Source organism: Polistes fuscatus, unplaced genomic scaffold (assembly GCF_010416935.1).
Source record: "Polistes fuscatus isolate 324 unplaced genomic scaffold, CU_Pfus_HIC Scaffold2, whole genome shotgun sequence".
Taxonomy (NCBI): Eukaryota; Metazoa; Arthropoda; class Insecta; order Hymenoptera; family Vespidae; genus Polistes; species Polistes fuscatus.
Window position 1 is genome coordinate 1,658,949 of NW_025113096.1, and position 26,416 is coordinate 1,685,364.

The 26,416-nt window shown below is 25.0% G+C and overlaps 1 protein-coding gene across 1 annotated transcript; it reads left to right on the top strand.

The window, feature by feature from the left end:
- The first annotated feature begins 69 nt into the window (after positions 1-69).
- On the top strand, positions 70-25,350 carry LOC122517051 (trehalase-like). Its single transcript, XM_043635372.1, has 10 exons — positions 70-220; positions 12,075-12,191; positions 13,607-13,908; positions 14,334-14,512; positions 15,286-15,467; positions 16,042-16,291; positions 16,426-16,666; positions 16,788-16,987; positions 24,150-24,355; positions 24,987-25,350. The coding sequence occupies exons 1-9, from the start codon at positions 117-119 to the stop codon at positions 24,345-24,347; spliced, it is 1,773 nt and encodes a 590-aa protein (XP_043491307.1). The 5' UTR covers positions 70-116; the 3' UTR covers positions 24,348-24,355; positions 24,987-25,350.
- The last annotated feature ends 1,066 nt before the right edge of the window (positions 25,351-26,416 follow it).

The window sequence follows — 26,416 nt, forward strand, 5'->3', positions numbered from 1 at the left end:
TGTTTTCTTCTCTACTGTGAAACTCTTGTAAAAGATAAAACGTAACTTATAAATATAAATTCATGAATAAATTAATAATAAAAATATATAATTAATAATAAATATAATAGATCGAAATGGCTGTCGGAATTCTATTGATTTCGGCTGCTACAATTGTTGCTTTGGGCAATGCTGCTTCCATTGGCAGCACAAACTACAAGGTCACGGACGATTGTACCAGGTAAGCGAAAGGAAAATCCGAAGGTCTTTCCTTCGAACTCCGATAATTTAGATTTATAATTTAATCCTTTAAATTCGTTCGATACGATAATATATGTATATATGTTATAATAACATTTAATTGTTTATATTAATGAAATTAATTAAATATTAATGTTTATCATTTTATTCATTTTATTAAATGTTATATCATTTTGAATGAACTACGTTTTGCATTGTACGGGGAGAGGGAGTGGTTATTTTTTCTTCTTCCTTCGTTCTTCGAAAATAACAAAAAGAGGAAATGAAAATTGCATCCTCGTTTATTTAATTTTGTTATCTTTTTCTTCATTGTTATTATTCTTACATTATGAAAGAGATTAATGTTTGTCTTTCATGCGAGAAACGTAAGAAAACGCACCTCGCTACATATATATTTCGTATTCTTCATTTAAGTGTGCAATAAGCAAAGATAAATAGATTTATATACGAAACGTTTCTTTTCGATTCCGTACACCTGTTCGTTTCTCGAGTTTCTCTTTACTCGATAGAAAAAATAAAAAATTAATGAACTTCGACAACGTTTAATATAACGTTCTTGCTATTCGCTAAACTGTGACCATTTCAAAATGCAAATGCTTAATGTTATCATTTTTTTTCTTTTTTTTCTTCTTCTTTCTTTATTTTTTTAAGTTTAGAAATATTTCACGTGTTTGCTAAATTATTTATCTAACAAAAAATTCCAATATAAAATTAATTTTTTCTCAATAAAAATGTAAATTTGTTTGTTTCTTTTTTTTCTAATCAATTGAAGATATACACGTACAGGAAATACGACATTCCTGTGCGATCGAAGAAAATAATTATCGTGTACTTATTTTTATGATTTGCCATTTGAAAATAAGAAGAGTGGAAAAAAATGAAAAGAATAGTTATATCATATTCCTCTAAATCTAATCTCTTTTAGTTTCGAGTATATATTTTCAAGATAAGTATATACAAACATCGCATACCGAGATAAACTCTCTTACTTTGTTATCTGTTTTCGAAAACAAAATAAAAAAATTATTTAATAAAAACGTATAGGCGGTATATAGCATCTTGATTAAAAAAAAAGAAAAAAAGAAAGAAAAAAAAAGAAAAAAAAGAAAAAGAAAAGAAATAATGAGAAAAAAAAAATCATAGTTAAATAACATTACTTCGTTTATCAACTAACGTTGATAATTCCAAGGATAATCGGTCTAGTATAAAATGTTGATAATATTACTGGACACACACATATATATATATAATAATAATAATCATGACTTTAATGTGTACAAGTGGTTATTATTTTTTTTTTCTTTTTTTACCTCGTCGCGATAATAAATAACCAAAAGTATTTTGGACTCTTTACTGTTTCTTGATAAAAAAAAAAAAATTCTTTTATCCGTCATATTATAAGTACAATAAAAAAAAACTTCGCTTGTTCATTTAATTCCGTACGATTTGAAAAATTAATTTGCCAATTTGATAGAATTTATTTCAAAATATATATCATTTCCTATATATATCGAAACAATTGTACTTTTTACACATTTTATCTATGCTTTTTTTATTATTATTCTTCAATTTTTAATTTCAAGTAATCTAATATGCAAGTTATCCATACTTTCATCTAACGATAATAAATCTTTCCTATCATAGTTCTAAGATAAAGAGAAGTTATCGATTACGAACGAGGAAAAATAAACAATTTCCAACGATATTTATTAAAATACATAAATATTTTAATCTCTGCCACTCGAATTATCGGATTTTTATCTCGTTTGCGTTGTGTTTAATCGGTTAATTTGTAAAAGTTATTTATTTTTATAAATGTACTCTTTTGTATTTCTTAGGTGTTTATTTTTTTCTTTGTTTTTTTTTTCCGAATGAACTACTTTTTACTCAAGTACATGTTTATTGTACATTAATCAACACAAACAAGGCATATCTCTTTTTGAAGTAACACGATTGTTATCTACTTTTTATTTAAATATCGTTAACTATGATAACGTGATTTATGTACGATCTTTAATATCCCATCAATTTCTAATTTATCATCATGTTATTATTTTTTATTATTTATCGAATGTTCAAATTTTTTTAATATTTCAAATAGCATCAACGCATATGCATAAAAAGATCATATTTTATTTTTCTTTATGACATTTTTATACAATCATATCTTTTATGAAAATATGTAATCATACAATGTTAATACATGAAAATAATTATCTTCGGATACATGCTAAATAATTGGAAATAATTTTGATAGAAAATCCTTAATTGGATTTAAAATCTGATAAATTGGATAACTATGATTAAAATTGTGTGTCTAATTTTTTTGTTTTCTTTTTTATTATTATTATTATTTCTTTTTCTCAATTCATCGCGAAAAAATAATTGCAAATGGAATGAAAAAATTTGTCGAAAGATAAAAGTACAAATGAATAAATCAAAAGTATAAATGAATTTTTAATTGTCCTTTTCTTTTTCCCTTTTCTTCTTACAATCGTGGATTTCCGAACAAAGTTTATTATATCATCGTGGATTTGTCGTTAATAGTATTGATTAATTATCATTGATAACGTTGCTCATCATATACTTCAGGGGAAAATAGAAACACGTCGAGTTCGTACAAATTTGCAATTCAGAGATCGTTTCTTTCGTAATGCTCATTGATTATTAGCAATTAGAGATAATAATGATTGTCTCATTAGATTTCAAAATTTATATCATTTACTGTCGTCATTCTTTTTTATCTTCTCCTATATTTTTAGATTTTTTGATTTTTTTCTTATTTCTTTGTAATTTTTTCCTTATTAAAATGTCTAACCACATTTAAATATAATATAACAATATACAATATAAAAATATAATAAAAATATGTCTCACTTTTTTAATATAAATTTATTTAATATTTAATATTTAATATTTAATTTATTTAATATTTTTTAATATAAATTTATATTTATTTATATTTATATTATTATTATATAATAATATATATTTTTGTATATCATTGCATTATAGTATTGTTATATTATTATATTATTGTATATGTGTATATACGTGTTATATATTATTATATAATAATAATAATAATATAAATATTTTATATAGTGTTTTAATTTTTATATTTATATTTATATTATTAACGATAATTATTATTGATAGATGTGGTAGGAATCCCATCAATCCAATTTTGCACGTGTTAATTTCCTTCGGTGGCGAACGATAACTGCGTAACATTGATTAACGTTATTCATGTAAGTTAGGATAAACGCAGTTATTGTCTCGAACATATATGGAAATTAACTTATCGCTAGAAGTGAGGGAAAAGAAAGAGGGAAAGAGCACATCTGTAAAACAAAAAAAGGAAAAAAGAAAATTCCCAAAGGCTATCGACACTTGGATTCAATATTTGTTTCCCCTTGTTATTTATTTTACAATGATCACATTTATTAAGATTTTTTTTTATTCGATCATTTAAACAAATTTTGTTTCACTTAAAATCTGACCTTTTTGTTTGAAATTTTTCATTAATAAAAAAAAAAAGATACTAATATTTTTATATCAAAGTGATAAAAGAAAATTATTTTTGTTTGTTTCTTATAATAATTAATTATTCCATTAATTTCTACTAATTGATATTGTTTTTGTCTTATCTAAAAATTACCCTGTCATATTACACGACAACTTACAAATTATATATGAAAAATTATTCAACAATTAGCATATCTATTTCAATGCGAAATGAAAAAAAAAAGAAAAAAAGACGAAATCTTCGTCGAATTAGCGATGTGATCTTTTTTTTTTTGTTTTCTTTTATCCTCCTTATTTAATTTACATTTGATATTCGATAATTATATTAAATGATGATGCGATATCTCAAAAATTTGACCTCGAAAGTATACAAAAATCATTTAAAGTGCCCCAACTAGTTTGTATTAGTTAAAATTCTTCGACGAAATGAGTTTGCGTGGCAACGACAATGACCTTTCGATGAAATCATAGGCAATTATGGTGATATTTATTATTTAAAAGATACGAATGCTGCTATTTGGCGCACCTCAATGCATATAATGCATACAATGACGATAAATGCACAGTATTTTGATAAATATTCAATAAGTTACTTTCCATTTAAAGGAAAAACAAAACGAGAGTACACATTTCTCGTTGTTTTATTAACATGGTCGGGAATGAGAGGGGGTGTTGGGAACGTGAAATCGTAAAATATCAATATTGTTTGCAAGGAATACTCATAAAATCATTTCTAAAGGAATAATTTCAATAAATTACAAATAGAATTCTAATTTTCTTCTTTTTTTTTCATCGTAAACTCGACAATAGAAACGTGTATTTATTTATTCTCTGAATTAATATATATATATATTGGAAAAGAAAAAATATAATGAATTTATATTATTCTATTAGAAATTGTTCTCTTTCCAAGGATATTCGAAAAATTTCTCTGTTAAAATTGTTCTTAGAAATATATTTCAAGATAAATACTGTAACGTTTAACTTTTTTCAATAGCAAATTCTAAAATACCAAGAATAGTAATATGAGAGTTTGTCTACTAATATGATAAATAACTCAAGGAATTTATACATTAAAATGTATGCTTTTTTTTATTTCTTAGTCTCATCGTAAGATAGAATTCAGAAGATTTTTAAAAGAGCAAAATGTAAATTGTAGAGTTATTTAAGTTAATTAAGTATTTTTCATTTACATATAAAAGAGAGAATATTAAAAATATTAAATGATGAAAATTAAAAAAAAAAAAACAAACATTTTCATATTTTAATAAATTCACAAATGTTGTTCACGATTGAATATAATATAAATATCTAATCTAACACGAGACCTGACGAATATATATATATATTTTTTTTTAATTGAAAATCAAAGAAATACTTTACAGAATTTTGTTCTTTTAATCTAAACTTGCTTAGAAATAATTCAAGCCTTTTTTTTCCACTTTCCCTTTTAACGAGTGACACCGAACAAAAGGATAAGAATCGTCCATTCTAAGAGAGGGGTGGGGGGGAAAGTAAAAAGTTTCTCATAATACCCAAAGGGCTGAGATTTGCGGTAGAATAGGGTTGCTTCAAACCATTATAAATGTCTCCATAAAAACTTGCTTTATGAGCAACAAAGGAAACAGTTTTGTTTTAGAACTGTGTCTCTGTGTATGTGTGTACAATGTTGCTTACCAAAAATGCATCGTCCAAATAAAACGACTAAAGTTTATTAAAAATTTACCCAAATACTGCAAATTAATACTATAACCGCGTTATCCTATCGAAGATTAAAACGATTCGATCGGGTATCGAAATTACTCGGTTTGTTTATATTTTATCAATAAAACTGACTAAGATTATTGTTTTTAATATCGGTATCAACGATTATTAAACAAATAACGTTCACATTATTTTTGAATAAAAATATACAATCTGATATACGATTTTACGAAAAAAAAAAAATATTTCATTAAAAATCATTTATTTGTAATGACTTATAAACTTTATCTAACATTAATAAACAAATATATTTTTCATCTAGTTCTCTCGGATAAATTTGATTAAAAAGAAAAAGAAATTAATAAAACATAATTTATATATAAAATTATATAATTTTATATTATAATAATATTAATATAAAATAAAAATTAATATAATTTTATATTATAATTATATTTTAATATAAAACATAATTAATATATAAAATTATAAAACATAAATAAATAGAAAAAAAATACTGTAAGTATTTTCGTCAAATCGCATTAGTATTTGATATATAGATTTTTGTATGTATGTGTGTGTGTGTATACAATAAATCTTGATAATTATATTAATTTAAGTGCTTACGTTCAGTCCGTTTGTCATTTATGTTAATAACAGATATTTCAGTTATATCCTACTTAATAAAAAATCTGCTTCCGCAGATAGATGAATTACCCTTCTTGTATTATTGATGAGGTATATGGTATTCTCGTTAACGTGAAATATTTGGCAAATCTGTGTAATGAAAGCAATTAAAAACGAACAAATGAACGAACGAACAAATGAACGTACGTACATACGAACGAACTGAATTCGACGTGAATTTACGGAGGATTGTAATTCGACGGTCGTTATTATTTATCGATGTTGCCATTTTATTTTGTCAAATTAAAACTGGCTCTATTTCATCGTCAGATTGTAACGACGACGAATGCTTTTTTTTCTCTCTCTCTTTTTTTTTTTCTTTTTTTTTTCAACTAAAAATACAACCTCACCTTAATCGTTCTATTTTCAATCATCACGAATGATCATTAGAAAAATAAATAAAAAAATAAAAAAATCGGTGTTTTCAAAAAGTAAAAAAAAAAGTAATCAATCGACAACTGCATTTCGTATGATAAAAAGAAAGAAAGGAAAAAAAAAATGGTAGTCAAGAAATAAAAAAACGATTTGATTCAGTAACGTTCGTCGTTCGTTGTGGGGGGGCGGGGGGAGGGGGATTAATCTTTCATCCGTTGGAAACATTTTTCAGTGATTGCCGAGCTTTTTTCTTTTTTTTTCTTTTTTTTTTTTTTTTCATTTGTCAAACTCAATTGATCTGTCATCGGGACAGTTCGTTATTGTTTACTACATTTAAATGGATTTATATATTTTTGATATGAAACAAATCCTGGGATCCCCACATGTCTGATTATATTCTTTCATCTTTGGAAAAAAAAAAAAATTAATCTTCTACCAACGAAAAAAAACGAAAATCAAACGTAATAATGATTATAAGTAATATAAATGAAATCTTTTTATGTTTTTTAATTCCTTAATTAAGAAAAATTCGAGATAATCGATATTTTCATTTGATTAATTCTTTCAAACGTATATGAGATTTTGCAATAACAATTAACTTCAAAAATGTGGCGCAATAATTTAAACAATATCTGTTATTTTATTTCAAACGGGGTGGTAGGGTGGTGTTAGGGATTTGGAAAAAGCCAAAGGTTTTTATTCGGTACGAAATTCCGTAGATTCATTTTTTTTAAATAATTTGAATGATTCGAGAGAGTTGAGAGGAAAAAAGAAAAAACGAGAAAAAGAAATCATCTCCGACAATAATCTCATAGTCGTATAGTTTGACATCGAGTGAGTTGCATTATTCCAAATTTTTTTCCTATAAAGAAAGTGCGAGATTATATTGATAATACGACGCGCATATAATACTTATTCTAGTTTATTTCTCTTCAAGTAGGGTAAAGTTCACGATGAGATATCGTTCAATGTTCCTCTCGTAATACATAACTACTACACAGGACAAAGCCGTGGGATAATAAAATTTTGTTGGAATAAAAGTAGATGGAATGCGATATACGATTGAGAGAACTCAAAGTGAGAAGAAGAAGAAGAAGAAAAAATAAAAAATACGGGAAAGAAAAGTATTGACACGCGACGAGCTTTTATCCTTTATCTCGACTAACCCATAGAGACACATACATGGTTCGCATACAGGGTGGTTAACAAAAAATCTGATGTTATATTTCAACGTATCATAACTTTCAAAAATGAATCAATTGATTGAGAAAATAATCTTATTAAATATCATTGATTATATCGATTATTATTTCAATTTAAATTAACTTTTTATTATTTATCTGATATTTTTTTATAATATTATGAGATGTGCATTTTTTTCTTTTTGTGATGAATTCAGAAAATTTTTTTAGATTACTAACAATTAAATTTAAAATATAAAAATTTTATTAAAATAACATTTTTTTAACATTACTATTTCAATTTAAATTAATTTTTAATTATTTATCTGATATTGTTTTATAATATTATAACATGTGCATTTTTTTCTTTTTATGACGAATTAAGAAATTTTTTAGATTATTAAAAATTAAATTTAAAATATTATAAAAATTTTATTAAAATAAAATTTTTTTAACATTACTATTTCAATTTAAATTAACTTTTAATTATTTATCTGATTTTTTTATAATTTTATAACATGTGCATTTTTTTCTTTTTATGACGAATTAAGAAAATTTTTTTAGATTACTAAAAATTAAATTTAAAATATTATAAAAATTTTTTTAAGATTACTATTTCAATTTAAATTAATTTTTAATTATTTATCTGATATTGTTTTATATATTATGAGATGTGCATTTTTTTCTTTTTATGACGAATTAAGAAAATTTTTTTAGATTACTAAAAATTAAATTTAAAATATTATAAAAATTTTTTTAAGATTACTATTTCAATTTAAATTAATTTTTAATTATTTATCTGATATTGTTTTATAATATTATGAGATGTGCATTTTTTTATGACGAATTAAGAAAAGAAAAGAAAAGTAAAGGAAAACACTGAAGTGTTTTAATAAAAATTCATCCGAGACATTTGTCAGTAGTATTAATAATAAATTTAAATTGACACGAATTGTTATATAATATATATTATATATATATATATATATTTAAGTTGGGGTTACGAAAATGGGACAAATGAAGGAAAGCAAATCGATACGTATATTGACATTTCTCGATTATCGAAAGTATATATAAAAATAATATTTATTAAAGAAATTATGGACAATCCTATATTTGCATACTTTGATGTAACGCTTCGATAATATTTATCTATATGAACATTCACATTTTATCATTGGGATCCGATACTGTAATAATATCGTCATATTAAATTGTAATTAAAGTAGGACATCGTTTATATAATTGTTTAAAATTTGATAACATATATGACATTTGATAGAATACATACATATATATTGAATAAAAAGAGAAAAAAAGAAAAACGAGGTAGAGTATGAATTTCGGAGAAACATATTAAACGTGAAATACGAACATTATGATTGATGAATAGAAACAGGTCTGGGGGAAAATGTTGAAAATCATAAAATAAACTGTTAACAATTATAAAGCTTCGTTCGTTGGCAAACGTAAAAATCTCATTTTAAAAAATTTCAAATTATTCATCAAATTTAAAAAACATTCTACAATTTTATTTTTAACGTGTATCATCGCATGCAAAATTTTTCAATTAATTTACGAATTAAATACGAATTAATTAAATTAATATACATATAAAAAACAACATAACACACGCACACATATATATATATATATATTTTATATATTATATACATATATGTACATAAGAATAAAAGGTTCTACAGGACAATGGTGTATTTTCTACGAAGCGTGAACCACAAACTACGAAAATTACGTTCCTGTGACCCACGACTCGTATGAATTGTGCTATTGTAAAGATCCTCATCCTTTATGACGTTTAACATATTGCCACGATTAACTATAAATTCTGAAAGGATCCAATTTGAATTGATATTTTCCCCTCTCGTACAACTTTAACAAAAATGATATCATACGTCAACGTAAATGAACGAATACTTTATAATTATTTTCAATGTTTTATTTAAAAAAAAAAAAAAAATTTACACCAACATAAATGAAACAACAGCAGCTCGTACTATCTGTTACTAATATAAACATGAAAGAAAAAAAAAAACCTTTAAAATAAGCAGAACGGTTGTGATTATTTAACGTTAGTGAGTTTTTCTTTTTTCACCGTCACTCGTGGGAACGCGACGTAAAAGCCTCGCTTTTAGTGGAAGAAGAGGAAGAAAAAGAATGAAAAAAAAAAAAAAAAAACATAATCGCATAGAATCACTCGAAAGTAGAAAATTGATCTTAAATGGGTTGAGTTAAAAAACGAAAAAAAAAAAAAGAGAAAAAAATGGTTAGCATCAATCCGTGACACAATTTTTCCGCGTGCCGTCGGTGCAATTGTAAAATTAAAAAATCGAAAATAAAATAAAATAAATATAAATATAAAAAAAAAAAATATAATAAAATAAAATAAAATAAAATATAAATATAAAAAAAAGGAGAAAATAAAAATCCTCGACGGGGATCTCCGGGAAAGATAAATTTTGTATAAATGAATATTATAATATAAAAGGAATCTCAACGATAGTGATTGTGTGACTATGGTTGTATGGTAAAAATCTTTCATCATAGCTGAAAATGGCAGGTCAAGTTTTTTTTTCTATTTTTTTTTTCTTTTTTTTTTCCTTCATCAAGAAACCAACATAAACTCGGTGAAACGATTCCGAGGTTGATATCATCATCAGCCATTTTTTTTTTCTCCTTTTTATCGCCCTAGGCTCGAGAATAAAAGTCGAAGGAGAAGAGAAGAGGGAGAAAGGGGGGGAATAATAACGCTAAAGAAAAAATTTATTTCTCGCTTTTAACAACGCGAATGCTCTTTTTTTTTTTATATATTAGTCTTTAAATTGTTATAAGTATGTTCCTTTTATGCGATAATTATTATTTTACGATAAGTATATAACAAAGATAATTTTTATTTATATATTTTTGCGTTAACAATTTTCTTTACTTCGTAATCAATTCTTCTATTTGTTACAAAACACGATAATTAATTGGATAAATAATATAACATTTTTCATGTACTAATAATATAACATTTAACATAATTTATATTATTATTTATTATTATATATTATATATTTATATTATTATTTATTATTATACATTATTATTATTATTTTATATTATATATTAATATTATTATATATAATATATTTTTATATTATATAATTTATTTTCAATAAACATTATAACGATACATTCTATAACATTAATACTCGTGATACTTATACTTGGAAAATCTCTCATAAATAAAAAAAAAAACGTATAATATAAAAATCATATCTCGGATATGTGCACGTCAAAAATTAGATTTATTTTTTTGTTTACTTTTATTTTTTTTTTCCCCTTTCGATAAAACGAGGTTTCTCTAACGAAAAGAAAGAACGTGAAAGTAGTAGTAGTAGTAGTAGTAGTAGGTGGATTAGTTCGAAGGTAATTCCCAACGCGCTTGAAATCTTTGATTGGCTACTTCGTTTAGTTCGCCAAAGGAAAAGAGACAGAAAAATCTTTTTTTTTTTTCCTTCTTTTCTCAGTTATCTCTTATTTTCAAAAGTCGTCCCCCCCTCGTGTCATAAGATTCTTTAAGTTCGTTCGAGTATCACTTTAATTACTACTCGCATCCTCGAGAACTCAAAAGTACTCTCCTTAAAAAGTTGAAGCTTAAATTTTTCAACGAAAATCTCTAATGTCCTAGTAATCTTTATTACAAAAAGTACGAGCGATAAATAAAAATACGATAAAACATTTGAGAAGAAAAATTCAATTGGGATCATCCTCGAACATTTATTGTTTCATTTTTTTCAATGAAATTTGTACAATTTTGTCCACTCAATTTTTCATAATTCTATTTTAATACGTATTAAGAAAAAAAACAAAATTTATCTTGCTTCAATTGGTATCCTCGCGAACACACATTTATTGTTTTATTTATTCAATCAAATTCGTATAAAATATTTTGTTCGATTCATTTTTATACTACTACTATCTTAATACATATTAAAAAGTATTCATCGGAAAACTGATTTTACCTATTTCTATTTCTTCGTTAACAAAGCAAGTATACTTTTCTCCTTGTTTTTATTTTTTTTTATTTTTATATATTCGATAATATATTAAAAAAATATATATTTAAACTGCGTATTTTATCTGTCTCACAAAAGTGTGATATTTTTCTACCCTCCCGATTTAGTAACCATATTAAAGTCACGTATCGGTTTCTTTTAAGTAGAATTTTAAAAAATGATTTTATGTCGGTAAAAATGGATCGAAAGGCAAAATACGACGTCTCCCCTCCCTCATTTTTATATACATCCTATGAATAATGTATTTTATATTTGTTGGTTTTGTTTTGTTTTACAGCAAGATTTATTGCGAAGGGCCACTTTTGCAAACCGTACAGTTGGCTCAAATCTTCAATGACAGTAAAACATTCGTCGACTTGTATCAGAAAAACGATCCTCAAATTACACTTATCAAGTAAGTAATTATTAACATACACTCATACACACATCAATGAAAATTCTATAATATAAATTAAATAAAGATTATTATATACACGGATTTTAATTTTATTTAATTTTATATTGAATGATATAGTAGATTGATTATTATTAATAATAATATATTTATATAATAATAATATATAATATTAATTAAATAGATAATATTTAATTTATTATTTATTATATTATTTATTATTTATTATTTATTATTTATTATTTTATATTTATTAAATATATAATAATATAATATTAATTATAATATTAATTAAATATTTTATAATAATAATTATTTAATTTTATATATATATATTATATACTAATAATAAATATATATATATATATATATATTAATAATAATAAATTAGATGAAATATTTGTAAAGATAAATTTGAAAAATAAAAAAAAGAAAAAACGTAATATATACCAAAGAAACGACTTACGATAAATTTTCTTTCGAACAATCGCGAAGTTTGCATTTTCGTAGGATTCTCAGTCAAGTCTTGATGTAAGTGAAGACACACATGTTTCCACCAGCTGTTTCTTTATTGTCCCGTGAAACAGTGCAAACGTAAGCAGCAAGTAGTAAGTATCGTTCGAAGGAGAATGATGGAAGGAACATGTAATGTCTTTTTCGTTTAAAAGATATTCAAATTTAATCTTATTGTCTGAAACATCTAGTAAGTTGTAAACCTGTGAAACATCTTACCGATGTGACAGAAATTCTCGTAATATTATTCGATATATCAAATATTTCTTCCATTTAACGTAACAATATCGTTCGTTTAATAAAAAGAAAGGATTAATTGAAATAAAAGATAGAAACAAATACAAAATATACAAATAAATAGAATTTGACAAATATTGATCGTTTCAACTATTTCAATTGTTTGAAAACGTTTCTCGTTCGTTTAATTATTCTATTTAATATTATACGCTCAATTATACGCTCAATTAGTGCTAACAGATAATTAACTTAGCATCGGATGAATAAACATTATCATCTGTGCAATTAGTTATAACGTCAAGTTTTTTTTTTTTCTTCTTCTTCTTCTTCCTCTTATATTGGCTAACGTCAATTGCATATTATTCAGTTTTTACGGTTTTTTTTTTTATATTCTCAATTACACAATTCTTACGAGCAATTTGACTTTGACATTTAATCGTAATTCAATAATTAACTAACAAGTTATTTTATCAATTTTCGAGATAATAATATTCAAAATGAATAATTATATATATATAATATAATATAAATAAAAAAAAAGTATAAATAAAAGTATAATATAAATGAAAAAGTATAAGTAAAAAGTATAAGATTTGTAATAGTCGTGAAAATAATTGCATGATTTTATTTGATTGTTTTGTATTTTTTTCTTTTTATTTTTCAAGCTTCAATAAATTAATGGCAGAAACTAATAATCAACCAAATCGTACGCAAGTAAATCAATTCGTTTTGGATAATTTTTCGACGGAAAGCGAACTCGATAACTATACTTTACCGGATTGGCAAGAAAATCCTCCGATATTAAAAACAATTGAAGATCCCAATTTACAAAAGTGGGCGAAAGAATTGAACGATATATGGAAAAAATTGGCAAGAAAGATAAAACCGATGGTGTCGGAACATCCCGAAAGGCATAGTCTCATTTATGTGGATAAACCATTCGTAGTACCGGGTGGTCGATTTAAAGGTACACTTTAATATTTATATTATTATTATTTAATTTAATAATTAAACTAATTTTAATAATTATATTAAAGTACGTTCGTATAAGTAAAATTCAAAAGTAGTTTCTTAATTTGTTTTTCCTACCATTTAACAATGTGTGTATATTTTTATTATATATATTATTTTATATATTTTATTTTTATATATATTATATATTATATTTATATTTTTTTTTGTTTATTATTTTATACAAAAAATTCACAAAAGAATCAGAAATCAAAAGCACACGGTTTTCATTTTTCCGAACGGGTCACTTATTCATTTTTATTAAACTTTGTTTGACTTTATCGATGATCTGATAAAAATTATTAATCCAACGTGACTGATATTATATATTAATATAAAATAATATTTAATATATTTAATATACTAATTTTTATTTAACAGAATTTTACTACTGGGACAGTTATTGGGTAATCGAAGGATTATTGATATGCGGAATGACTGATACTGCTAGAGGAATGATTGACAACTTTTTATCGATGGTTGAAAAATTCGGATTTATACCAAACGGTGGTCGCGTTTATTATCTCATGAGAAGTCATCCACCATTATTAATTCCCATGGTAAGTTTTGATACTAACGTTCCTTGCTTGTTTGCTTCTTTTTTGTTCTTTTTTTATTGTTAAATTATTTCACGTGTCATAAAATTCGTATATCAAATCGATTAACTTCGTCAAATAGAATTCGAGCCAAAAAAAAAAAAACAAAATTGACAAAGTTACTTTTATTTTCATCATCATTTATTATTAAACGTACATTAAAATTATTATTATTATTATCATTGTGTTTGCGTAAGTAGCATTTATATATGGATGGATTGAAATGTTTTTGAGCATAAAAGAAAAAAGAAAAAAGTAGAATCAAACGTTTAAAACTATTGTATGTTGAAAATTACTAGATCGGTTTTAAATATAAAATTTCGAAATAGTTCACAGAACTTTCGAGGAGAACGTACTTTTCACGAATTTTTCAACTACTTTTTTTTTTTCTTCCGATTTCGTTTGCCGTAAAATCGTTTTTCTCTCTTATTCTCTCTCTCTCTCTCTCTTTCTGTTTTTTCCCCGTATCTTCCACTTTTAAAGAAAAGTATTCGTAAAACATAGAACTCGTGAAGAATCTTCAAGCAAACACGAGATATACCACTTCTTGATGTAACTCGAAGTGAACAAAATCATTTAATTAACAGATACCAAGAAAAAAAAAAATTATTAAATTTTTCTTGAAAATTTTTCTTATCACAAGATCACTCGAACAAAATTTTTAAATTAACTTTTAACTAATTAACTATTGATATAATAATTACTCTCCTAATTGTTTGAATTGTTCGTTGTTGTAGGTCAAGTTGTATTTAGAGTATACGCAAGATTACGAATATTTGAAGAAAATTATCGGAACCTTGGAAAAGGAATTTGATTATTGGGTTAAGTACAAAATGATCGATGTTGAGAAAAATGGAAAAACTTACAGGATGGCTCATTACGTAGTTAACAGCCCAAGGCCACGACCGGAAAGTTATAAGTACGTTTAAATTTGTATTATTTCATGTTACACGATGCAGGTTATTAATATAATATAATAATTGTGAGTATTTATTATTATTATTATAAGATAATATTTAAAAAAAAAAAGAAATATTATTATTTTTGGAAAATCAATACGATTTTAAAATCATAATAATAATAATAATAAACAATGCGTATTAATTTAATATAAACTTTGAAATAATTTCTATAATAAATCAAATCAATACGATAAAATATCATAAATATCGTGGAATTTCGAAACATTTCGTAATTTAATAAAGATCGTAAAATTGTTCGATAACTATTCGAGACGATATTATTATTTAAAATGAAATATTTAGTTGCTTCTTTTGTAATAAATATAACGTTACCATATATATATATACACAATAATTCGAAATAAACTTTATATAAATTAATTGATCGTAAAGAAATTCAAAATTCGTCGATAATTTTAAAAGCTTATGCTTTAATAATAAAAACAAAACATAATGATCTTTTTTCTTCGAGTATATCTAATTGAAAAAAAAAAAAAGAAACGAAATAAAATAATTGATTAATTTTTCTAGGGAAGACTATTCTTTGGGTCAGAAATTTTCCGACGTCGATGCACAGGCATCATTTTACAATAATTTGAAAGCTGGCGCCGAAAGTGGTTGGGATTTTTCAGGAAGATGGTTTATCGGATCGGATGGTAAATTGTCAAACAAATTGATCGATATTAGTACGCAAGACATAATACCCGTTGATTTGAATAGTTTTCTTCAACAAAATGCACGTACTATGGTTAAATTTTGTAGAAAAACGGGAAAAATACAAGTAAGTTAGCACAACGAGCAGTCGAATTGTTTTTCTTATTTTTTACGCACGATCGACAAAAAACCAAAAAGAAAAATTTCTTTCATAAATTTTTATTATCACGATGATAATGATGATGATTATTTGTTTCGTAGAAAATCTTATATTACGTGAACATGGCGAAGAAATTTCAACAAGGTATAGACGAGGTATTGTGGAACAACGAGTTTAATATTTGGTTCGATTACGATTCGAAAAATCAACGTCACAGAACATCATTTTATCCGACAAATTTGACACCGTTATATACCCTAAGTTACGATGCTAAAAATGCTAAAGAAATCGCACTTGGTGTTGTGTCTTATTTGAAGAAAGCAGGAATTCCTACTTACTTCGGTAAATTATTAAATTATTTTATTGTCAGAACAAAAATAAAGGACAAAAAAAAAATAAAAACAGAAAAAAAAAATAGTATTAAAATGCACGATAAATAATTCGCAATTATTTTGACGAAAAGGCGGAACTCCTGCATCGTTAAATCAAACTGGTGAACAATGGGATTTCCCTAACGCATGGCCACCCCTACAATCTATAATGATTCAAGGATTACATCGAACTCAAGTCACTGAAGCTGTTCAATTCAGTTCGCATCTTGCTCGTAGATGGCTGGAATCTAATTATATCGGCTTTGAAGCTACTGGAAAAATGTTCGAAAAGGTAAGTTACTATTATATTACATAATTAACATACTTTTTAACATTTAATTACAATGAATTATCGACTAATCCGTTAATTGAAAGAATTAGGTCACTTTTAACAATTTCCTTGTTGTGTTTTTTTTTTCTTTTTTAACATAAATTACACGGATTTATTTATAGTCTTTTGAAAAACACAAGCCTAAATATTTAGTCAATTATATCTAATTTTAATAAAAAAAAAACACTTTCAAATCAAATCTAAAAGTGTTAAGTTCGTGTTAATCGTGCAAATTATGAGAGTAGGCACCCTTTTTAACATTGTTAAAATAACTAATGGTATGAATAAAAAGATAAGAAGCGTTAAAAGTATCATTATCGTTGGATTAACATAAGAGAAATGTTTAATCGACAGGATTACATGAAATTTATATGAGCGTTAGAGAAATTAGTATATCTCATTCATTTATTTTCTTTTATTTCTTATTTTCTCCACTTTCTCTTTGAAATCGTGTTAATCCAAGCCCTTCGATGAGATATTTCGGAGGATAATACAAACGGAGTCCTCTGATTTATTCACAATGGAAGCTGATTGTTCGTAAGCTTCAGTTTTGTTCTTGGACAAACTAATGCTAGGATAACCATCACGATATCTTCGAGAGAAACTCAAGAAAATCGTTTTATTGTAAAGGATCGGACGGTATATACAAGAGTACCATATTATACGAATCCCTTTTCTTTATCCAACAGATTTTTCTTTATCTCTTTTGAATTATTCCTGAAATATAAAAATATATATACTATAAATATAATTATATTATTTATATATTATATAAATATATATTATAATATTATTATATATAATAATATATTTTATATATACAAATATACAAAATTTATATACTAAAATATTTTATGAATATTAAATTATTATTATTATTATTATTATTATTATTATTATTATTATTATTATTATTATTATTATTATTATTAATATTATTATTATTTATATATATATAATATATTAATAAATAATTATAATATATATACTACAATTATATAATTATATTAATTATATATTATATAAATATATATTATAATTATATATAATAATATATTTTATATATACAAAATTTATATATAAAATATGTTATGAATATTAAATTATTATGTATCTATATATTCTCTTATACTATACTCGGTTAATACTCATACACAAGTATATAATACTGATTAATATTTTGTCAATTTAATCTAAATTTTTAATAACACATATATCAATATATACAAAATATTCGGCTTTTATTAGAAATATTTTTTTTTATCTTTTTAATTTTATTTATATACCATTTGTCGAACAACATTTTCTGTATAAACATATATATATGTATATATGTAATACTTACATATGTATTTGCGTATCAATATCGATTTACATCAAAACGAACAAGTTTTCAAATGGAAAAATACATTTCATGAGGTTTTGTCGAATAAGAATATTACTTTTGGTTTCATCGGTAAAGTTTCGAAGATACGTTCGAAAAGTTTGTCGAATCGATGTGGAATTATGAAACGAAGACGGTCACCATGTTCTCGATAGATTCGGTTAACGGAAAATGATCTAAGGGCATAAAACAAGACGGGGTATAAAACTTTACTTCAAAATAACGTTGCATACGAATTGACAAACGTAAAACAATGCACAAGAAAAATATATTTTATTGATGAAATAATATATAGCGTTAACGGAAAAGATTTTCTCGAGTATTCTATAATAATTATTAATATGAAAAATCAATATTTTTTGAGTTTTATATATATATATTAAGTATAATATAATAAAATATACAATTTTCTAATTTTTTTTCTAATTAATTAAATTTAAATTTTGTTATTCTAATTTTTGATCTCTATTTATTTATTCTTTTTTTTATTCTTTAATTTAATATAATTTATACAAATTGTAAATATGTATCATACATTCAAAAGCATAACTTTTTTGAAAAACTTATTAAAAAAAAAAAGAAAAATCACAACTACACGAGATAAAAATTAACAAAATCCTATTTATTTCTAAGAACTCAATTAAAAATTGCCGCAAAGTTTACTTTTACTATTTCTTAATCTTACCACAAAAGCAATAGCAATCAAATTTCTACCAATCATAAGTTTTTCTTCTACATTTTATTAATATAATATATTTCAAGACATTTTTAGTTTATTTTAATTGTAAGTAAAATTAGTTTCCCATTTTCAAAAGCTGCACTCTCTCGCGAGTACCTTTAACTTTTACTTTTAGCTTACTGTATATACGTAATATACTTAAATACATCAATCTATAGTATATATTATACATAGCTAACTGTAAAGAAACGAGAAACTAAAAGATGACTCTTTTACGATTCGATAAATTTTAATAAATATATCTATTCGTACAATAAAAAATAAAACCAACCTGAACTGAAATCAACATTTAATACGATGATAATAATATACATACACATATACACACACACACACATATACTAAACGAACGTATTAAAATTTTCAATCGAATTGTTACAATAATCTCATTATTATTATCGTGGCTTTTTTAATGAAATATAAAAACAAAAAAAGGAACATTTATATAATTTGAAACGTAATATTCTTTTGGCGTTGTTTTTTTTTCTTTTTTTTAATTAAAAAAAATAAAAGCACTTTACGCGGGGTTTATTTTTCGTGCTGCAGAAAAAAGAAATAAAGAAAAACTTTTCCACCTGGTCTAACGACAATAAAATTAATCGAAGAATTGCAATTGACGGCCAGTTCGATTAAAAATTTACCAATGAAAAAGAATTATTAATTTGAACGTACGATTTAAAATAACGTTGAGATATAAAGTTGTGAAAAGATTATTATTAAAAAAAAAAACAAAAAATATAGTATAAAAAAATAAGATAACCGCGAAGAATGAAAGGTATTTTACGATAAGAGAAAAAAAAAGTAAAAAAAAGTCAATCGCGAGGTTAAATTAACGATAAATTGTTCGACGTTAAATTAACAATCCATTAAGTTGAGTAAACGAACACCGCCAACACAGTTCAATCAGGATCCTCATATCAAACCTTAAATAAAGATAATCAAAGTTCGTTCGAGTGAGTTCGTACGAGAAAGGGGAAAAGACAAAGAAGAAAGAAAAATAGAAAGAAAAAAACAATTAACTTATTCTCACATCACTCGCGAAACCACGTTCGAATTTAAAACGTTACGCAATTCTTTTCTACTCTTTAATAAGAAAAAAAAAAAAAACAAATTTTATTATACACAAATATATTGTCCTGTTGATTATATATAAAAAAAAAAATGATTCATTTTTAGAGAAGAAATTGATGAAAGATATTTCATTTATCATCGTAACGTAAATTGTGCTTTCCATCTGACAATGAATCGTAGTAAATTCCACCCCCACCCCACTCCACTCCCTCTCGTTTCTTTTTCATTTTTCTTTTATAATATATAATGTATTGCTGTGTGTAATTTAACTTTTCTTTTTTTCTTCTTACTCCTTCTCGAATTTGACGTTGGTATAAGGAACGCAAAAGTTTTGACCAATCAATCATTTAAAATCTGACACAGGATGTTGCAAAGTTTTATATTCTAAAAAAGAAACAGTAATTTTCTTTTCGAAAAAAAAAAAAGTAAGAAAAAAATATAGACAAACGTATTTGTGGATTAACTGTTTAAAAAAGAATTTTGAGATGTAGAATACAAAAAAAAAAGAAAAGAAAAAAAATGAATAATTGCAATTTATGAATTTCGAGATGTAGAATACAAAAAAAAAAGAAAAGAAAAAAATGAATAATTGCAATTTGTGAATTTCGAGATGTAGAATACGAAAAAAAACAGAAAAGAAAAAAAATGAATAATTGCAATTTATGAATTTCGAGATGTAGAATACAAAAAAAAAAGAAAAGGAAAAAATGAATAATTGCAATTTGTATGAATTATCAAACGATCATCGCGACTTTCTTCATTAGTCATACAAACTTATAGATAAACTATCTATCAGTCGGAGTTAAATTTTAAACGATTGTTGTTTCTTAACAAGCAAAGTTTATCCATTGAGTTTTCGATAGAGTTCCAACTTTATATCAATAATCAAGATTATGATTGTCGTTGAATACCAACCAAATTCTCCAAGTGTTATTAGAGAAAGTTATTATTCTGAATTAAATAGGAAACTTCTCTCGTGAAAAGAATCAAATATAATAATACTAGAATAAATGAATGAGGATTGGATTTTTATTGAGAGAATGTTTTATTTTTATTTTTTTTTTTTGTTTTTTTTATAACCATTTGGAATTTTTATTTTGTTCCGAGTGTTGAGCAAATCTTTTGTATTTTTTTTTTCTTTTTCTCTGTTTTTGTTGCAGTTATACATTTTTATTTTACGCAAAATGTAGTGCGAGCCGTTCTTTTTTTTCTTTTCTTTTCTTTTCTGTTTTTTTTTCACGGTTATGCAAAACTTCCGACGAAAAGAATAAAAACATGGCGATGCGTTAGACTATTAAAATGAATAAATCTGAATTTTTATGTATCGAATCTTTTAAATATTTGGAATTTTCATTTTGTTCGAAGTGTAGTGTAAATCTTTTGGTTTTTTTGCAATTATACAAAACTTTTGTTCGAAGAAAATAGAATAAAATGATAAGTGAATTTTGATATTCTTGTATTTGTTTTAGAATCATTTCGAATTTGTATTTTATTGAATAATAAGTGTAATGCATTTATTTCGTAAAATTCAATTTAATTTTCTTTAATCCTTCCGATGAGCCTAGTAGTGTTTCAATAGAAGTAAACAAACGGACAAATTAATGTGACATGATTATGCAGTTGTAACAGTAACGTATTCAAAATCTTCAGATATTGTAATACAACCAAAGCAACTATCTAACAATAATTCATGTAAATTCGCTTCTAAATTCAACAATTGGCCACCATTCGTCAGCTAATATAGTTGGAGTGTCTGGTATCTGTCACACATGTGTAGCATACAAATGTTTTGATTATCTCTAGTGTGACTTGACTCGTTGTATTAAACACACAGATAACAATTTTGTCAATCGTGTATGTTAATAAGACAAAAAACTTTCGACGACGATAGAAATAATCTTTTGAAAAATAAATATAAACGGTGATACGTAAAACACAAATATTAATTTAATGTAATTAATTCTAATTAAGAATGATATATGATAATAACATAAAAACACCCCTACAAATCGCATTATCAATCGTACGTTAATAAAATAAAACAACAAAAAAAAAAGATTTAATGACGACAAGAATAATCTTTCTAAAAATAAAAATAAACTGTGCGATTATTAAATCGTAATTAATACAAAATAAAAACATATGATAATTCAAAAAGTAATTAATTCTAAAAATTAAAACCGATATATAATAATACAAAATACAAATAAATTTCAATTAAATTCATGTAAGATTACGAACAATATCTAACATAAATGAAATAAAAAGAAGAAAAGAAATAAAACGATATAGAACGAAAAAATTTGTTTTTGCATTCAAAACGAATAGTAAAACATATAAGCTCAAATCCCTTTGAATGTTGCTGTTGCTGTTTTTGTTGTCGAAGATCCGTGATCTTCATTTTAAAAGAGGGGTTGAAGTTACCCTTCTATTACGAACGAGATAGGAAAAGATATTTCCCCACCGCGAACGCGAAGGAATTTACAATCTCTCGTGTTAAATTGCTGAATCGTTTGCTCGTTTGTTCGAACGAACGAACAAATGAACAAACGAACAAACGAACAAACGTACGAAAGAAAATAATACCGAAAGATTTTGATCTATCGAGAACCGGCAGCCATTTTCCATTTATAGGAAATTCGTCGATGAATAAAAACACCAATATCAAGCGATACCTACGCCCCATCGTAAAAATTGTCCAGGCAGCAGAAAACGAGAAGCAGTTTTACAATCGTAAAAAATATACTACTACTCCCCCCTCCCCTCTTCCTTTCTCTTTCTCTCTCTCTCTCTCCTTTTTTTTATATTATTATTCCTTTTATTGTTAGCAAGTCACCGTTACTTTCAAAAGCTACATCATAACTTGATATGACCAATCGCAACTATTTCAGAACACTTTATCCGATAAATCGAATAAAGTTTTACTTTTCTATTTACACAAATTGAACCTTTTCATACACACACATATATATATGTATTTACTTTTTCCATATAGATATATATTTTGTAAAACCTTTACAATATTCGAATCTGCGAATCGGCATTTCTCGACAAATTTTGTTCTTTTCGTTTCCTTTTTTTTTTTTTTTTTTTTTTTACGACTCTGTGTCATTACCTCGGAATGTCACAACCGAGAGAAAAGTCAGGAAGAAAAAAAAAAAAAAACTTCGGTTGGTATATTACGTAGACGCGATATAAAGCCAAGTTGATACTTCATCTGTGTGTGCTAGATTAAAAATTTTTAGTCGACGTTTTCAACAAAGCCGCGAAATCTCTCCACGTTATGTCATTTCGAGTTCTTTGACTTAACGACTGAAATCATATGGAAAAAAAAAGAAAATAAGAAATAAAAATGAAAGAAAAACGAAACGACAAAAATAGACCAACTTTCCCTCCTTCCCCCCACCCCCACCTCACTATTTCTTCTTCTTACACTTACGTTTTATTTCTCATAACAACCAACATTTTATTGTTCATAATTGTGTATTTAATTCGTGATTAATGTTTAAACATAATCGAAAAAAAATATATTATTAAAAATACGATATTAAATTAAATTTAATTTTTAATTACATATTTCATTTTCGTGATGCAAAATGATACAATTATTAATAATAACAACTCATTATTTTTGAAATCATATCACGACTAGATGTCATTCTTTCTTTCTCTTTATTTTTGTCTTTTAGAATTTACAAAGATTACTATTCAAACGTCAATCCGGTTCGTTCGGTTTTCCCTTCAATATGGAATTAGGCGAGTAAATTGGGTGCATGTCTCACGAGAATAGGTTCACTATAATATAACTTCTAACTATAATAACGTTGTACAGAGTGTCTTACGTATATGTTGTTCATTATTATCCGATCGAATTTACTTTGAGCTTAGACGATATCTGATTATTGACCATAATTACGTTTTACTTGCAGTACGATGCTACTTCACCGGGAAAAGGTGGCGGTGGTGGTGAATATAACGTTCAAGAAGGTTTCGGATGGACTAACGGCATTGTTTTTGAAATCTTGAAAACATTCCCGGATATGAAAATGAGCAATACTGTTAACAACGGCGAACCAAGTGTCGTTGACGTTAACAATAACGCGTACGATCACAACGACGTTAAATAATGATCCAGGTAAATAGCAAATAAAAATTGAATTTAACACAAAAAACAAAGAAAAGAGAAAATAAACAGAATTATTTCCGTCATCTGAAAGTGTGTGTATATGTGTGTGTATGTATCCCTCTTAAAATAATGTAAATTTATTTAAAACATTTTATTCATAAAACTAAACATAATAAGGAAAAATATTTTTTAAACTAAAATAAGTATTATAGGTATATATATGAGAATACTTCGAAATTAATTTCAATTAGATAGACAATATCGTTCGAAAGTATTTTACGAGATACGGTAGTAACAAAAAAGAAAAGTATCTTACGTTAGTGAATTTTAATATTTCTTCTTTCAAGTCACGATGTTTCATTCGTTCTTTCATTTTCTTTTTCTTTTTCTTCTTCTCGGAAAAGTAGTTACCGATGTGTACGTGAGATTTACGCTAGAGTTATATTTCTAAATGCCTCTCGACTTGCATTTCTTTATTCGAATAATTCCTAGTTATTCTCAAAACGTTTCTGTCAAAGAAGAAGAGAGAAAACGATCTCGATATATATATATATATGAATTTATTCAAGGTGTATAAGATGTATATATATATATATACGCGAAACTCAACGAATAATAATAATGTTAAATTTCTTTACAGGATTACAGGATACCGTGCCAAACGTGATTTTGCCAATGAATCTAGTCCATAAGCAAAATAGGACAGCAAAGTTACCAAATTAAATTTTAAACTCTTTTTTTATATTATATTATATTATATTATATTATATTATATTATATTATATTATTATCTAATATTATCTTTACACTGTTTAAAACAAAGTATTGCAAGCCTCGCATCGATATGTTGTGTTATGTGTGCTTGAACAAGTATAAAAAATAAGTACAGTTGAAGAAATAGTGTGGAAGGTTCTAACGTCAGTAAATTGTATATTTGTGTATGTGTGGTTGTGGTTGCGTATGTAATTAACAGCTGAGAAAAGTATTGAAGATTCTCGAGCTTACGTTAAATTGTGTTATATTATGCGTGATGCAATGTGCATTTGTTTATTAGGAATGTATATATTTTGTACTTATATTTTGTTCAAATCAATACTTGAACATAAATTGTATAATATATGTACATATGTATATTACATATCCAATATAATTACGTATACATATATATATATATATATATACTTATATGTAATAAATTAACTGTAATTACACACTTAGAAGAATAAAATATAATTTATTTGACTGTAATATATTTATATATTATGCATTATCAACGTAACTTATTATTAAATGATTTATTTATTTCTTTTACCCTTAAATATTAATCTAAATATTGTTTCGGTAAGATAATTAATTAATTAAAAATCAAGTTTTTTTAATAAAAAAGAAAAAAGGAGGAAACAAAAGAATACGCTGTTATTTTTCAAATTACGCGTTATACGTTAAAATAACAAATTTTTATTCGACCTAAATATAAGAAAATATTTTTCATTTCTTTTTCCATTCTTTTTCTTTCTTTTTGTTCTATTTTATTTTTTTTTCTGAAAACTGGGCTCGATTTATTTTCCTCATTACTATCTTCGCTTCATTAGTCACAATGTTTCGCGTTACGCGTTCTTGCAGTTTCAAAGTCGAAATGCAGAAGTTTATGTTAGTTATACTTTCTCAATCTAAACTTGTTATAATGGCAACTCCTTAAATAAAGGCAAAAACGTGGAACGAAAAACTAGGTTATTAGTTTATTGTTTTTCTAGACGATATTTGATATCGTCAATTAAATGCAAATAAGTGATAAGCATTATAAATATGTACGTCAGTTAATTTTATATAAGTATCAAATGTTTGAACCTTTGAAATCGGTAATCGATCTTAAGAAACTTTGTTCAACTTTGAAAAACAAAAAAATAACATCTAAATATGACTTTTTGATTTTGTTTAAATATTAAACACGTTTCAAATTTAATTTGCCAAAATTAAGTTTTGGTCATTAGCGATTTCTGCGACATTTTCTATTTGATAAAAGTAAAGGAGGAGAAAAGAAAAAGAATAAAGAGAACTAATAAAATTAGA